Below are 14264 nucleotides of genomic sequence, written 5' to 3'. Positions count from 1 at the left end.
AATTGTCTAAAAAGATTTCTTCTTCTTTAACCGTAGCTAATTAAGCTTAATCTACACCTTTATTTTCCTTAAAATAGGGTTGTTTAATAAAAAAAAAGATTGCTTGCAAACTATTAGTGAAGCTTTTATTTTTTCATTTTGATTTGCAGACTCATTGCTTTATAGGTAGTGAACCTTTTGGTGTTATTTTTTTCGGAAGCTTATAAACCTATGTTATGGCTTTTACAACATGCCAGTTGTAGCAGGGTGATGCCCATGGAGATTTCAGAATGACATTGGGGAAAACAGGTTTCAGGAACCAAGCTAAATATACAGCACCAGGGAATGTAAATAAACAAACAGCAAACAAACTGCTCAAGGAGGCCTGACGAAACACTAAACACCCACCGCAAGGAATTATATTTCAGTGAGTCTCAATGTTCTTACTGAGCTATATCATGCTATTTTGTGAATAAATCATTGTGTTTTTGTTTACTGTGAGAAAATACCTTGAAATAGTAAAATACATTTCTTGGGCAAACATTTTGACTAGTCTTTATAAATGTCTTCTTAAGGCATAGTGAGGTTTGTGAGTACAGTCAAATCATTTTAATATCACTTCAGCGCAACTGAGAAAATATGGTGACAATAAACGGAGATGGCTGTCAGGAGTTCAGAAATAACTAGGGTTGTAACAATACACTAAAGTCACTATACGATATGCAGGTTGCAATATGATGTGTATTACAATACATGGGATGGTCCTGGTGGGCAACTTGAATGTTGTGTAATATGATCAAATGATCCTTCAATGAGGGGCTATTCTGTTAAAAGACAAAAATGAAACGAGTTACAGAGAGTATGCATTCATACCAACTATAAAACACACTTCTTCTTTATTCAAGAATTATTTGGTGAACTGCAAGGAGCTATGTTGTGCTTTTGGTCTTGTAACACGATGCAAATGATACATATCTCCATTACAATGCAATCAATAGATCATGTAAAGAAAGTATCATGGTTCATCAATACACAATAAATCGTTACACCGCTCCCAATAACATATCAAAATAATCCTTAAAGTACTGATGTAATAAATATGTCTGTTTTGCTGTGGAAATCAATAATATTGCATTGATTACAATAGTGTTCATTAATAACATTTATTTTCAATATACAGTACAGTCTTATTACACTGTACATGTTCAACACATTTTAAATAATTCAACGCATGCTGTAAACATACACATTACAGTGTGTGGTATAGTTTGCTACCATACACTGTATTCTTAACATTTAAATCATGTGCTGCAATGTAAACCTTCTTATGTTAGTCTTTCCCAAAGTGATATTAAGTGGGGTTGAAATCAGTTGTGTAAGTGATATTAAGCGGAGTGTGATAATAACTGACATGATAGGGGCTTGTCCCCATTGACTCCCATTATATGGTGGCCAATATGAAGTGGATGATGTCATTAACAGGAGTGATCTTAAGCAGGTTTGACTGTATTCTTAGATGCTGTGTGTTTGGTGTTGGCTCCACCCCCTGGTGATTAGGGGTAAAATAAAATAAAAACCAGCCTAATAGTCAAATCTTCCATTGCCTCATTGTATTATATCACCTCCATATTTTTAGTCTAGTGTGGTTCCTGAACAAACAATTACTGTAACTTTAATTCTGTTCTCAAGGCAGTCATTTTTTATCTCTGCTTTTTTAAATATAATTTGGGTATCAAAAGGTTAATGGCTAGCCTTTTTTCTAAGCCTTGGCAGAAACATAGGATGTTCTTTAAAGTCATTACCGTTAAGAAAACAGCAAAAAAGGAAGCCAGGATATGTTTATAGGCGAGATGAAGGTACAGTAATGCAGTCATTTTTCTTAATAAACTCGTGTAAGCTGTGTTAAGTAAAGCACTGTATCAATCTTAAACTGCTGGAGTCATTTAGCTGTTATCAGCAAAGCTGAGGGAAACAAATGGCAGCTCAGGACAGATGGGAAGATAAGAAACCGAGAACACTAAATCAATCACTGCTTAAAAATACAATAGTAATAATACAATAAAAACGTAGATAACTGTGTGTGGTACAGTACCTGGGTAGTGTTTGCATTGTGATGCGTGTTTCAGAAGACCTCCCTGTTTTTCTGCAGTTGTCATTGACACAGTTTGTCGACCTGTCTGCATTCCTCTGTTGTTACCTGGGGTAGAGCTCGGAGAGCAGTCCTAGTGGCAGTGGTGTCGTCGGGCAGCACAGACACTGCCAGCCTGGCAGCTGGTTGCAGCTGTCTCCCATCCAAACCCTTCATCCTTTTATTATTTACCAGTATATAATCTGTTTATGTGTGAGTAATGGAGCGCCGCGGAGGGCTAACATAAAACCATAAACTGGGAGCAAAAAGCCAAATTGTTCACACAGTTTAGGAAGCCGATCGCACAGGGAGTACAGGGCTGTGTTGGATTGTCACATGAGGCCTCTAATGCATGTTTGAAAAACACAAGCAGACTGCTGAATAATAAGTGGAATGGGTAACATTCTTTCTCTTTTTTATTTTTTAATGGGGACGGCTCTTTGATGTTTTTTTTTTATTGTTATTATTATTCACATGGTTTGTGATCACTAATGCTACAGTTTAATATGTGGCATATGTTTGAATTATTTCTTAATGGGGGTTGTATTTATGTATCTGATGATCTTTTAAACAAGCTTTCAAGATGTTTAGATGTCATGGTAAAAGATTTGAAATATATATATATATTCTGGATGCCATTCATTTTATCTATGATGGAAAAAGTAACAATGTCCATTGACAGGAATGTGATTTAATACAGTTTTTGAGAATGAACAGTAATGATGTCTGTATTAAAAGTAAGCTTAAAAGTATGAACGTCTTGCAGTTGTACTGATTGTTATCAGTAAACGATTAAAACAGGTTTATTAATCAGTCTTACAGGTGCAATTAAACATTGTGTAAAATGTCTTGTGTAAAACAAAACAAAAATAGTGTAACTTACAGACAGATGCTTCGGAAAGCACATTCTTCAGTGTATGTCTTACCTGAGGTCTGTGGTTTTCATTTGAAGACTTGAAGAATGTGTTAGAAAACTCTATGAAAAAAAAAAATGGTTGCCAAGGTGACAACATGTAGTAAGTGCTTTCATGGTAAAACTATTTGATTGTGTTAGCCTTTCTGTTCTTCTGGGCGAAAGATTATTAAGTTAAATGTTACACAGTCGTAAACAAGCATATTTTTTTTATTATAGGCTTGTTTCTTAGATTTCAGGAAGATCTTAGTGTACTTTAAACTCTTGCCAACAAAAAAATGACCCCTGGGCTCCTTGAATTTAACAGTGTTTTTTTTTTTTCTTCTGAATTTCACCCATTGCCCTTCCATTGTTAATGAAATCGTTACTTGCTTTTTCTGGACCAGCAGAGCTGTGTTTATGCAGGTGGCACATGACCATAAAAACATTTTTTAAACAATTAAATAACAAACAATGAGAAAAAATAACTTTCTGATATTGAGTGTATACCCATTAAACTGGTGTGCTTTGAATAGGATGCATTACCTTTTGTTTACCATAGATACATTAAACTAACCATGCTGCTTCATTTAAAAGGAAGTTAAAGATCTTATCAGTATGGTAAACAAGTGAACATGTTGTACTATACTGTGGGGTTAATATGATAATGTGTGCTCTCACATTAATGTAATAGCAGTCATCACACATAGTCAGAATTCAGCTCATAATGCATACACATGCTATTAACTCTATTTCATAAAAGACAGACAGTTCTGTAATAAAGGTAGCACTTTGCAGCTTTTGTTACAGAAACTGATCTTGTTTACGCTTGGATATTTGACTTGTTCGTGCGTGTTGGATGTAAAATGTAATGCTTCCATTGTTTACTTTTTTACTAAAATGACTGAAATGGATTTAAGCTAATGCTGCTGTCTGCCATGTACATTTCCTTGGTTTGTTAAGCCAACACCATTTTAATAGTTTTTGTTTTTTTTATTGCTCTTTCTGTTACAGCTCCGAATCTCAAAGGCAGACCTCGCAAGAAGAAGCCCTTGAGCTCACAGAGGCGAGACTCCCAGATCTCCAGCGGTGTGAAAGAGTCCAACAGCAATTGGGATGGGAAGGCCCTTGCTAAGGTACACCATTCATTAGGATTACATTTCCCAGTATGCCATTTTAAAATTTTATTGTGGCTGTTTTCCAGCCATATTCGGTTTCCAGATTTTGGCACTGAATTTGAAGTTTTCCTTGGGTACTGACCGGTTTTAAATGCTTCCAAATTTATTTCTATTAATATTTGGGCTGAGCAATTACCATGTCGACCATTGTTTTTACATTTTTTTTTCAGCATATATTATCCAATCATTTATCTGTGCCATCCACTGGGATTACTTGGATTGTATGGATTTTATGTTGGGCCAATTAAGGCAATATAGAATAAATTATAATCTGTTCTAAGATTTACAAATTGTATGTTTGTTTAAGAACTTTACAGCCATGTGACATTAAATTATGTATATAATACATTGTATTGTTAGAAAGGTTATTTGAAAAATGGGTTTCATACATTTATGTGCACCACACTTTAAGGTTAAACACTGTTATAGCCTTAATATTTTAATACATTTAAAAAAACAAAACAAAGGGTTGTTCTGGATGAAATGTATATTTCACCATGTTATTCAATTAATACATTTGACCTCTTAACTTGACATGCAGCAGTGGTTCTAAAATAATGAGACACTGGTAGCACAAGGACTGCTGTAGTATTAACCCAATACACACTTGCAGTACCATGTTAATCCATTGTAGAACCATGGTACGGCCACAAGAGTGCCACTGTTTCTGGACCACTGATCAGCATTTTTGCCCATTCTGTCTTGTTGCGTTGACTGGTAATGCTGTGGTCTGCTGAATTATAGTGTTCTTATTACAGCTGTTTGGCATAAACACTCAATAAACCTGAGCTAGGGGTATGTCCATTTCAAAGTAGTCTGATGGGAGTGCAGTCTACCGGAGCCATCTAATATATTGATTTGGATTTACTGTTTTTGCTTTTGGTCATGTCATGTACCAGTATATCAGAATATTAATTAATTGATACTGGAAGTGGAAACACTGTGACAGAAACAATAGATTGAATTTATGAAAGATTGTAACAAGCGTAATCTCCCTAGTGTACACAAATACTGGTAATATTTAATAAAATATTTCAATTTTGATTTTAAACACTCATAATTCAGTAAATACCTGTCTTCACAGGCATCTGAACTATGCAGACACCTGCCTGAAGCAGCCACAAAAGTGTAGTCCCTTCTGTGACCACTTGATTCTGGTTTCACTGAAATACATAAACTCATCATGGACCACCCTTCCCTCCCATACTAAGTTTGAATGGACAGACCCATGGTATTTACACATTACTTGGGTCAATTCATGATAAACTGACTATACCATAAGGCTTTTGTTTTATACCATGTTTTAAAGCAGAAAGTGTTGTTTTTGTCTCATTTTTCATCTCTCGAAACGGTCTTTAATTCCAGGTAAAAACAGAAACTAAGGCTGTCGTGGCCAAACCCAAAAATAACAGTAACTGTAAAAAAGCGCCTGCTGACGAGAAGCCTCAGGTGGGAGCAGGTGAGGAATGCAGAGCCGATGAGCAAGCTTTCCTTGTAGCGCTGTACAAATACATGAAAGAAAGGAAAACACCCATAGAGCGGATACCTTACCTTGGGTTCAAACAGAGTAAGTAGAAGCAACATTTACTTGTATCTAAGCATCCGTTTTACTCTCCTTTTTTATTTGCGCTGTGTATTGATTGTGGCTGAAGATATTGAAAAAAGACTGAAAAATTTGATATTCAGTTTTATACGTTTCTGTTAGTATTATTGTGCAAAACTACAGTGCTCCCTTTTTATAAGGCGGCCCTCTATACCGCGGAACAGATTGTGGCTCACATTTGCACCATTATGCCATTCCACTAGCACTTGTATTCTCTTTATAAGGAGGAACACATATTGCACGGTCTCTGACCTGCTGTGGACTACATTGATAAAGGGGGAGCATTGTATTTGTTTGCTACTAGAGAAATTCAAGGTACATTGAGGCAGGGGTTACAGGTGGCACTGTATGCTAATTGAGAACGAATTTCCAGCATTCTTTAACTTCTTCACAAGCACAAAATATTGATAATGATAATAATAAAATATGCATTGGCTTTCATGGTGAATTTACCATAAAATCAACCACCATTAGTGGGTACGGTGAAATTAAAAGTTATTGCTGTTGAGGCCTTACCTTCATTTTCTATAGTGATTTTCTGCATTAGTAATTGCTGGCAAGGTAAAGGATATTATTAAACAATTTATGCCTGTTTCAGAGCAGCAAAAATATATTCTAGATAGTGCTTCAGGTTTTTTGTCCTTATTAGTACAGCTTGAGCTTCAAAAAAAAAAAGTAACTGACTAGCATAAATCATAGTGACTTCAAACAGCGCTGATTAAAACAGGCCTTGACAAATTAATGCTCATCATTAGACATGTGCCAAAAATCGAATATTATGGATGAATTCACTTCCCATTTCTTTTCCTTTCTGTTTACTTTGAAGGAGAAAAATAGTTTATTTGTGTATTTTATTATAATAAATAAAAAAAATATATAACAGTTATTGTCACCAGAACTCCTCCATGGAATTATAAGCTTGTAAATGTATATGACTGTTGCTATTCTTTACAGCTGCATAAGGGGTACACTGAAGGCACTAGCCGAAATGCTTGTCTACTTGACTTTCTTAAGTTTTTTGTTGTATTTTGAAGTTAGGGAGGGTATTCACCAGTAGTGCAGATGGAGGTTATCCACTGTTTAAAGAATAGAATAAATAGTTACCATTGCTTAACATTGAAGTTAACATTGCAACCAATAATCAATGTATAGGTCTGAAAGGTCAGAATTCACCCAAGCAATCAGTTCTTCATTCATTTTGTGAAGGGGGTTTCTTGCACATTCTCTTTACAGTAATTGGTGCACTTTTTAACTTTACTCACTGCCTTTATAAAAACACAGTATTATCTAATGTATAACAATTTGGTATGTGTGTTGGCCTTCATGTTAGGTAGAGTGTCATTCACACAGGTGTTTTGTTTATAGTTTTTTCTCCTGAAACCTCTCAGCCTCCTCATAAAAATATCTCTTTCAAGAAACCCTATAATTTTGTGAAGGGACCGGACTCTCTTCACCTACATTACTTAAAAAAACCTAAAAACAACCCAGTGGCAATTCTTTCTATATTCAGAAAAAAATGTCTGAAATAGTTCAGTTTATCAGTAACATAAATAAACTGTAAACAGATGTGACCTTAACTGTCTAAACAGTTAACAGGATATAATGTTGTAAATTCCTGCTTCTAAACATTATATTATGTGTTTGTGATTCTGTTTCTGCAACGGATTGTTGATCAGCTTGCTTTTTGTTTCCTTCAACAGTAAACCTTTGGACGATGTTTCAAGCTGCTCAAAAACTGGGAGGATATGAATTGGTAAGTGTTTACTGTAAATTATGCTCTTATTTTCGCCAGCATGAATTAGGAAAACATAAAAAAAAAAAAAAACAGATTCAATTACCTTTTTTTTGCGGCTAGCTGTCAACAGCGTGTTTTTATTGGGCATTTTTTGGACAGAGCTTCAGTTAAGACCCAATATGAGGCAGTTGTTGTAAAATGTACAAGTGGAAAACATATGTAACTATTTTCTGTCAAGGAAATTAGTAAGGTCTGTAATTTTTTCCCATGTTGAGACTGAAAAGGGGCTATTATTGTACAACAAGTCAACATTACAATACAGAAATTTCACTTGGCAGTGTACCTGACATCTGTTCATTTCTAATATGGGAAAAGTATTTAAGACTTTCTAAATGTGATCAGTTAGAGCCGTAAAGATACTGTAAACGACTCTGCCTTTGGTAATTGGTGGTGTTAAAGAGAGCAGGCAGCCAAGTTTATTCTGAGCATAAACAGGAAGTTAGAGATGTAATTTTAAGAAAAGAGGCTTCTCATAACATTCAATCAGATGATTTTATCTGCTAGTTTATTTGTTGTTCGTATGCGTGTGTGTGTACAGGAAAATTCATGTGGCTTCTGCCTGCGTGTACAGTATAGAAATTATTCAAAATACAGCAATGAGTCGCAGGTTTTGGTTAAAATCTTTTGGGAGTAAACGCAACAGTGCCCACCTTAAAACAGTTCAAAGCAGATGACATCTATAATAAAAGTCCATTTACACAGGGACATGATGTCATTGGAAATATTTACATTGCACACAATGGCCAGATACAAGCTCAATAGAGAATGTAGTAGTTGGTCTTACAACATTTTTATTTCTTTCTTACTTTAGCCAAAAAGTCAACTTAATTTTCAGATAATAGCAAAGTAAAAACAAACAGCAGTCAAGACAAATTAAACCCTTGGAATTAAGGGCAGTGCCCTGGAGCCAGAGTAAATGAATCTGATGTATATAAGTTAGCATATTGACAAAAGCCAAATACAGATCCCTGAAACGTATGTAGCAGAGTGACAGACTATACTATAAACAAGGTATCGAGTAATTTTAAACAACTGCACGAGAAGGGTGAATTACTCTATCTAAACTGGGTTATCTTCAACATTTGACATCTGAAAATGACGTCCTAATGATTTCATTTATTAAATACACTGAAGCTGTCTAAGTTTATTTTTTCTTCTTTTACAAGTACTTATGGAGTGAAACCATGCTACAAATCATTAACATTGCCTGTACTTCTGTTTCTAAGTATATATACATTGCATTTGTGGCCTAAATTAAACCTCATGTTAAAAAATATATATATAGTAGTTATAAACATTCTGTATAAACTAAACAAACCCCAATAGCATCTACAATAATACAGTTATTATACAATAATACTTATTGTTGCTGCCTTCATAATTCCCAAGGATCTTCATAATTCCCTAAGCAGTGGAACAGGCCATTAACCCTTTCCAGGCTTAATCTGGCTGTTTTAAAACTAATGAAAGTAAAAAAAAAGCTTTGTTCAATATTTATACTTGATACTTTTTAACATATCTTTTTAGGGTTTTCCTTACCTGTAAGTGATCTCAAGCCACACAACTATGTAGGTATCACCCTGGATCAAGAAAGGGATCTGGTTTCTGAGTTAATACTGTCAATATATTGCAGTCTAGTTTGAGTAAATTCATGAATTCAAATAAACATTTCTATATAAACTCATAAGGATGCTTCCTGTATTTGAATCTCCATAATAGTTCATCTTGATTTCTGCTGCCACTTGCAGATAACAGCCCGCCGACAATGGAAAAATGTTTACGATGAACTGGGCGGGAACCCTGGAAGCACAAGCGCTGCGACCTGCACAAGAAGACATTACGAGCGGTAAGACATGCATTGCTAACTGGCTAATTCTCAAACACACCTTCACAACGCTGATGAAAGTTTCCCATGGTAAATGTGCACAATAATTCATCAGTTTAGCATATTTATATTTTGCCTGTACTTACACAACACATTCACCATGGTTAACTGTGTTTTCTTTACAGTTGTTTTTTTTTTATCATACTTTTATATTGTCTGCTTCATCATGTTACTATGGTAGGCCACAGTAAACTTTCATAAAGGCCTGAGGAGGTGATTCACCTGAAAACATGTCTTTGAATTGTTTATCAAGCAATTGCATTGGGTTTCAGAACAATATTTATCATAGTGGTACTGCGTCTCTTTTATTCATAAGTTATTCCACATGCTGTGATTAAATTTAGGCCACAGTAGCCTTCTTTTTTTCGCAAACCTGACAACTGAGCTGTGGAAGGCTACTTATGGAAATTATGTATGATATTCTGCACGGTATGGATTTAGTTCTGGTTTATTCATTTTTTTTTAATTGACACCTAAATTGTGTTATATAGCCCTGGCCAAAAATGTAAATGTTAATTCTATATCTTATGTTCTGTTTTGTGGAATGCCTGCCAAAAAGTTGTGAGTCAGTACATAAGAACAGTTGGGAATGAGAAGAAAGGGACAGTTTGATCCACGAAGACTCAAGCCATTCTTGCACACCATTAGTCCCGTGACAATAACTCTTTGTTATAGACAATTCTTTTAGCTGTTTAACTATTCCTGGTCGGCTATTGCATTCAAAGTTGAGGCTTATATGGGAAAACTGCTGCAGTTTCGGCAATTATAATTTGAAAAGAAAACGGCAGTTAACGTGTGTTTTATTTAACTCTTTTTCATGAAACTTTTATTATTGTCCGCCATTTTGTTTATTGTGGGGTGGCGTGAGGGGGTAATGATTTTTTCATTTGGACCCTCTGGTCCTACTCGAGCTGATTTGAATTGCTTGGCACTAACTTAGCCCAAGTTACTACAATATCCCCCTATCTTGTCTGGATGGCGCTCAGTCACACCGTCAGATTCATTCCTTATGCTTATTTATTACAAACTCATTAGCTTCTGCTGCATGAAATACTGACCTGTGAAAGGGTCCAAGCGTATGGTTTGCTGATCTTCCTACTTCTACTACAGCTGTAAATTTAATTAATGATATGAATTTGCTTCGTAAATTAGACTGTTCTTTGCTCTTCGTCGATGAAAGATGAGGTTGCCTGTGGTGAGTTATTATTCTCTTGCAGTCCCCAGTCAGATCTTAGTAAGATGAGCGATTGTTCAGTTTTCAGCTCTTTAAGCACTCAGTTTGGTTATATACCCGTAAGTAGCTTTTAACTGAACTTTTTTTTTTCTTTATAACTCAAAATAACGTAATGTAGTTTCATCAGAGGTAGGAATCTAGATGTTTCAGAATTTAGTACAGTAATGCTAATTCAAAGTGTCATTGAAAGAAGAAATGCTACAAAATTATTAAGAATACTTTAAATGGCATATGTATTCAAATAAAATACAAATAAAAATACAAATAAATTGTGGAAATGACTCTTGTGTTAATCACTGCAGTACTGAAAGGAATTAACACAATGAAACATGTAGGAGAAGATCGTTGTTTTGAGTCGTTTTAGATTTATAATGTTAAAATAGTTCTATTACAGGGCAAACACTAGCTTCACAATATGTTATAACTAAGGCCCTGTGTAAATCACTGTTTCACGGGATACGTGGAAATTGTGAAATTAGCCCAATTCCGCAATTTTTACAATATTCTTAAGAAATATAAATAAATTATGTCATAATTATTATTTGTATTTTATACCAAAAAAAAATCACATTAACAAAACTGTACAGCTCTGCTGTGTGCCTGTGTGTACTATTATGTCATGTGACTATATGCAATCTAGGAGGTAAATTAAAATACTGCACACTGTAAACAAGAAAATAGATGTGTCTAAAAAGGATAAAAATGTGTCTGCAGCAGATCACGTAAAGCAGTATCCAGCAGGAGTTTAACACAGCGGTGTAGGTAAGCTCTTCTGTACATCATGCAACATTACTGTGCATCATTACAGAGAATCGGCTGTTGACAGGCATTTAGATTCAAGTATTCACCAAAAGAGAAAGGCGGAAATCCAGAGCAGAAACAAAAAACGGTGACTTCCATGTTCCAAAGGTCCACTGAAAACCGTGACGCACGAAACACATTAAATTTTGACCTGACAGAGGCATTTGTTTGCACAAATATCCTTCTTGAAAAATTGGACAACCAATAGTAAATTCTTCAGACTGAGTGTAGCAAATGGTGGCGCGATTCCTTCGTCAGCCCAGCTGAGACGTGAATACTTACCTAAATTTGCCGAGTATTACAAGCAAGAGATTATGGAATTGGTAAAACAGTCGTTTTACCAAAGGATGCTTGTCCGTGGTCACTGACGAGTCGACTGATGCCCAAGATCAGTATGGGTTACACATTGTATTTGTTTTGCAAGACCTAAATGGTGAACATGCACCTGACGTACTGGAACTGAAAGCTGTCCTTGCAGATACACTTTACCTACAGGCTGTTAATTACAACACCGTTTCACAAGCTATTGTAAAGTGCTTGAATAAATTTGATGTTGATTTTGATGATGTGAGTGCATTTATTTCTATATTTGCTGTTTTAAAAAAAAAATCTTTTATATATATAGTTCCGTGCACATGCCACGAAATACGAAACTTTACCCGTGACACTACCATGAATTTTAAAGATTTTCCGCGATTTTCACAGGGCCTTAGTTATAACCCGACAGGGAAAATAAGGGTCTAAATCTTGGTCATGATAATATCAATTCTGTTTTCTAGACCAAGTAAGACTAAATCTTATGTTGATTTTATGTTACATTTAGGTTTATGTAATTGTCACCATTTCTTTCGCCCAATCAGTATATATTTTTTTGGATCGAAGCAATAGCTTCAATTACTGTTTAAAATGTGATAAAGTGCCAAATGATTTGAACCTACACCATCTGGTGTCTACCCAGAATATTTTATTTAGTTCTAAAGAAAAGGGCGCCACCTGGCGTTTGTTCGAAAGGATATTTTTACAATTGTAATTGATTTTTTTTTTAAAGTGTTTCCGTGACAAGTGAGCGGTAACCAGCGGCGTAATGCATTTTGAGGCACGACGCCAACCACAGTACTGAGGAAGTTTTCCACGAAACCCACTGTAGGCCAATATTGTTACTGATGTTTCAAAATGCCCCAGATTGGCACAAAAAAACCCAGCCTCTCACACCACTGCATTCTTGGGTGTTATCATGCTTTTACCTGACCATAAACTTTAGGAAGAAGTATAATGCTTTGTATGGGTTTTACTTATTGTAGTCTACAGTGTGCATTCATTACTAACAATATTTGCTATTTATTTGCTATTTAACTTGGCATTATGGTTAGATAATCTTTACTTTAACTTGTGTATCAAAAAAGAGGTCATAGACCTGCACAGTAATAAGGCTGAGTTAACATTTAAACTAACTGCCATATTTTCTCCTCTCTCATTTCACACTGTGACTTTGAAAGAGGCCAGTCCTGTAGATAATTATAGTAAGAATCATTGTTATTTATATACTGTAACCTTTTAATTTGCTTTGTAAGCACATTGTCCTAGAAATGTACTATTTAAAATATCTCTGCACAGATAAAGACCTCAATAAAAATGTACCAGTATCCGATATATATATTGTTTTTGTTTCATGTAGTCTCTTGGCTTTCCTAATTACATGAAAGAATCATTGAGACAATGTAATTTATAACAATCTTGAATTTGTGTGGGGAGCATTTTTCCCATAGCTGCACAGTTTAATTTGTCACAACAACTGATAAAGCCTATGCAGACCACAGCTATAAAAAAAAAATAGTATCAGTAATTCAATTAACTTTTAGCTTTGTTTTGTAGGTAGTTTAATGGGAACAGAGTTTAATTATTATTTTAAATGAATATTCAAATGTTTAACTACATTTTTAAATCTGAACATTTTAAATGTCACAGCTTGGACTCATGGACCTATTTTGTGCGAAGGCCAAAAAAAAAAAAAAAAAAGATGTAGCACAAGCAAGACACTTCTAAAAACAACTGCTTTATTTAGTGTCTCCTTCCTGCACTAGCTTCCAGTGAGTGCCCATAAATAACACAGGTAGAAACTGCTTAGAAGGAACAGGCACATCAATTCTTAATATCAATATGGATTTTTTAGTTTTCTGGTAAAACAGATGGCCTAAATTTGAAACAAGCTATTATTCATGTTTCTAACATGTCTTGCGGCTGCTTGTGAATATGCCAATTTGATTAAACACATATCTTTTTGTCGTTGTAAGTTTGTACATATGAAACAGGGTTACGTTTCCAAGAACTGACTTAATTGTGGTGTGCTTATTACCATTTTTTTTATTATTATTCAATCTTTTGTTTGGCATTTTGTTTTCAAACTAATGAAAATTCATGTATGTTCCCGCTGTCTTAACTGGTCTGAACTTGTCCTTGTGATTTTCTTTAATTTAAACATACTTAAATCTTCATCAAATTCAAGCTTAATTTGGCTTGTAAAGCTGCCTGCGCTGTCAGTGTTTGACATCCACACGGTGCCTTTGGCCAAATGTCACATGCACGGTTTTAATAGCTTGATTTGCAGATGATTAGCAATACAGAAACTCGACATTTTTCTCATCAGGAGACTGTTGTTAGGTGGTTTTTAATGGTGCCTAGTAAGCGTGTCATGCAAATCAGCCTGCATAATCTACTGTAGTGCTGTTTTAAATAAATGGTCTTGTTGTTTGATATTAAAATAGCTAGATG

The 14264-nt window shown here is 35.1% G+C and overlaps 1 protein-coding gene across 1 annotated transcript in view; it reads left to right on the top strand.

The window, feature by feature from the left end:
- Nucleotides 1-14264, top strand: part of LOC117418594 (AT-rich interactive domain-containing protein 5B-like) — an 82221-nt gene that overhangs the window by 48847 nt on the left and 19110 nt on the right. The window contains exons 5-8 of the mRNA XM_034031777.3: nt 4014-4135; nt 5543-5744; nt 7481-7533; nt 9324-9421. Coding sequence (XP_033887668.3) covers nt 4014-4135; nt 5543-5744; nt 7481-7533; nt 9324-9421 — 475 coding nt within the window. The remainder of the gene's footprint in view (nt 1-4013; nt 4136-5542; nt 5745-7480; nt 7534-9323; nt 9422-14264) is intronic.

This window comes from Acipenser ruthenus, chromosome 13 (genome assembly GCF_902713425.1).
Source record: "Acipenser ruthenus chromosome 13, fAciRut3.2 maternal haplotype, whole genome shotgun sequence".
In the NCBI taxonomy this organism is placed as follows: domain Eukaryota; kingdom Metazoa; phylum Chordata; class Actinopteri; order Acipenseriformes; family Acipenseridae; genus Acipenser; species Acipenser ruthenus.
This window is presented reverse-complemented; position numbering and strand designations above follow the sequence as displayed.